The sequence below is a fragment of the Limulus polyphemus genome, unplaced genomic scaffold, assembly GCF_000517525.1.
Source record: "Limulus polyphemus unplaced genomic scaffold, Limulus_polyphemus-2.1.2 Scaffold5607, whole genome shotgun sequence".
In the NCBI taxonomy this organism is placed as follows: Eukaryota; Metazoa; Arthropoda; class Merostomata; order Xiphosura; family Limulidae; genus Limulus; species Limulus polyphemus.
In genome coordinates this window covers 62314-64647 of record NW_013671217.1, presented here as the reverse complement: position 1 = coordinate 64647, position 2334 = coordinate 62314, and the positions used below count along the sequence as shown (strand labels likewise).

General features: G+C 32.0%; 1 protein-coding gene across 1 annotated transcript in view; it reads left to right on the top strand.

The window, feature by feature from the left end:
* Positions 1-496: 496 nt before the first annotated feature.
* The window catches only part of LOC106472783 (GDP-fucose transporter 1-like), a gene marked incomplete at its 5' end in the record, with an annotated part of 27351 nt that continues 25513 nt past the window's right edge, over positions 497-2334 (top strand). The window contains one exon of the mRNA XM_013933441.2: positions 497-637. Coding sequence (XP_013788895.2) covers positions 497-637 — 141 coding nt within the window. The remainder of the gene's footprint in view (positions 638-2334) is intronic.

Below are 2334 nucleotides of genomic sequence, written 5' to 3'. Positions count from 1 at the left end.
GTTATTTTACGGTGATAATCTTGTTTTCTTGTGCCCAATAATGCATAATTTCATTTGATAAACACGTTTAGTATTGAATGGTAATTTATAATCAGTCACAAGAACGTCGAATCTGAATCACTTGAAAAAAACACGGGGGTGCTTAACTTTTTTCCAGGTGTATAGATGTAGTGTAAGAGATGGAGAAGTAGCTCCTGTTAATATAGATGTAGTGTAGGAGATGGAAAAGTAGCTCCAGTTAATATAGATGTAGTGTAAGAGATGGAGAAGTAGCTCCAGTTAATATAGATGTAGTGTAAGAGATGGAGAAGTAGCTTCAGTTAGTATAGATGTAGTGTAAGGAACGAAGTAGTAGTTACAGTTGATATAGATGTAATTTAAGAGATGGAGAAGTAGCTCCAGTTGATGTGCATATAGTGTTGAAAGATAGAGAAGTAGAGATTAGAAACATTGCATAGTTGTGTTTGAAAGATTAACTGTTAGTTTTGACTTTCAGCTGGAGGCACCTCTCTTTGTAACTTGTTTCCAGTGTTTAGTAACAACATCACTGTGTGTTCTGATGAGTGCCTTATCCATCATGGCTCCATTCATCATTACATTTCCCAGGATACAAGTCAGTCTTGGAGTTTTGAAACAGGTATGACTAAAGTGATTTTTTCTGATTCTGCAGAATATTCTGCTATTTTTTTTATACGTGGAATAAACTGTTACAACATCATAATTGGAATAAGTTCTTTTTTTGTGATTTGTGTGTTAGGAATTTAACCATTTCTCCTTTTTTAACATGCATTTTATGTAAAAATGTATGAAATTAATGTGATTAAGAGAAATATTATTTGAACATTATTATGTAGGAATTCTGTCTTCCCTGACAGTGCCGCTTGTCAAATCAGGTTACCTGATTATACTTACCTGTCTGTTTTCATCTTAATTGTAGAAATAATTGATCTTATAACACCAAATTAATTGTTTAATTGGACACTCAACATTTTGCTTTACAGCTTCTTCAGAAATGTTCTATTAAAACACAAACCATAAGCTCCAAATGTTTTATATAAGAAATTCCAATCAGTTTCATAGCATTTAGTATTTCTTGTACAAATACTAAATTAAAGCTTTGTACTCTCACTTACAGTTTGTGTTTTAGTGAAATGATCCTGAAGGAGCTGTAAAGTAAAATAGTGAATGGCCAATTAAATAAAAGAACCTAAGTTTGGTGTTATAATGTTATTTACTTCTAGGATTAACACATCTTTTATATTCCAGTATGCAGTACAGAGATTGAATGTTTTCTTCTTTTTGGATCAGTTTCTCTGTTGATTCTCTTCTGCCTACTTGTGCTTCTTGTCAGATCAGGTTCTCTGTTTATACTTTCGTGTTGTATTATTTTTGTTGGATCAATTCACTTATTTCTACTCTCCAACCTTCTAGTGCTTCTTGTCAGATCAGGTTCTCTGTTTATACTTTCGTGTTGTATTATTTTTGTTGGATCAATTCATTTATTTCTACTCTCCCACCTTCTAGTGCTTCTTGTCAGATCAGGTTCTCTGGTTATACTTTCGTGTTGTATTATTTTTGTTGGATCAGTTCATTTATTTCTACTCTCCTGGCTACTAGTATTTCTTGTCAGGTCAGTTGTTTTGTTATACCTTCCTGCTATTTTCATTTGCTTGTATCAGTTTGTCTGTTGCTAATCTTGTGTCTGCTAGTGCTTTTTTTCAGATCAGGTTGTCTTATTATATTTTCTTGTTGGATCAGGTTGTCTTGATATATTTTCTTGTTGGATCAGGTTGACTATCATTACATTTTATGCTGCTACAGCTTCTTGTTGGATTAACTTTCTGTTGATAATTTCCTGCTTTTTAATGCTCTGTTTGGATTAAATTATTGTTATTTTCCTGTGTGCCAGTACTTTTTGCTGGATGAAGTTCTATGTTAATACTTGAATTACAACTTGGCAAACCAAAAAAGAACAAAAAAAAAACATTTTAATTATGAGACTCTTTGAACACAAAATGCACATTAATGCAACAGTAATGCAAAACTTGAGAAATCCTAGGTCATGTCAAATATAAATAACTAAGTCTGAGATCTTTAGGTTATTACTACGACATGTTATTTTTTTACTTTCAGAGGAAACCAATTTTGTCTTGGGGGTTTCTAAATGATTTAGTGTGATATTGTTGCAAATAAAAAAGGTTTGCTCACTCTACATGACATGTAACACAACCCAAAATTCTTAAGAAAATGTTGGTGAAATATGAAATTTATTCCTTGTGAATTTATAGGGTCAAACAACTAGATTATATTTATAGGGTCAAACTGATTATATTT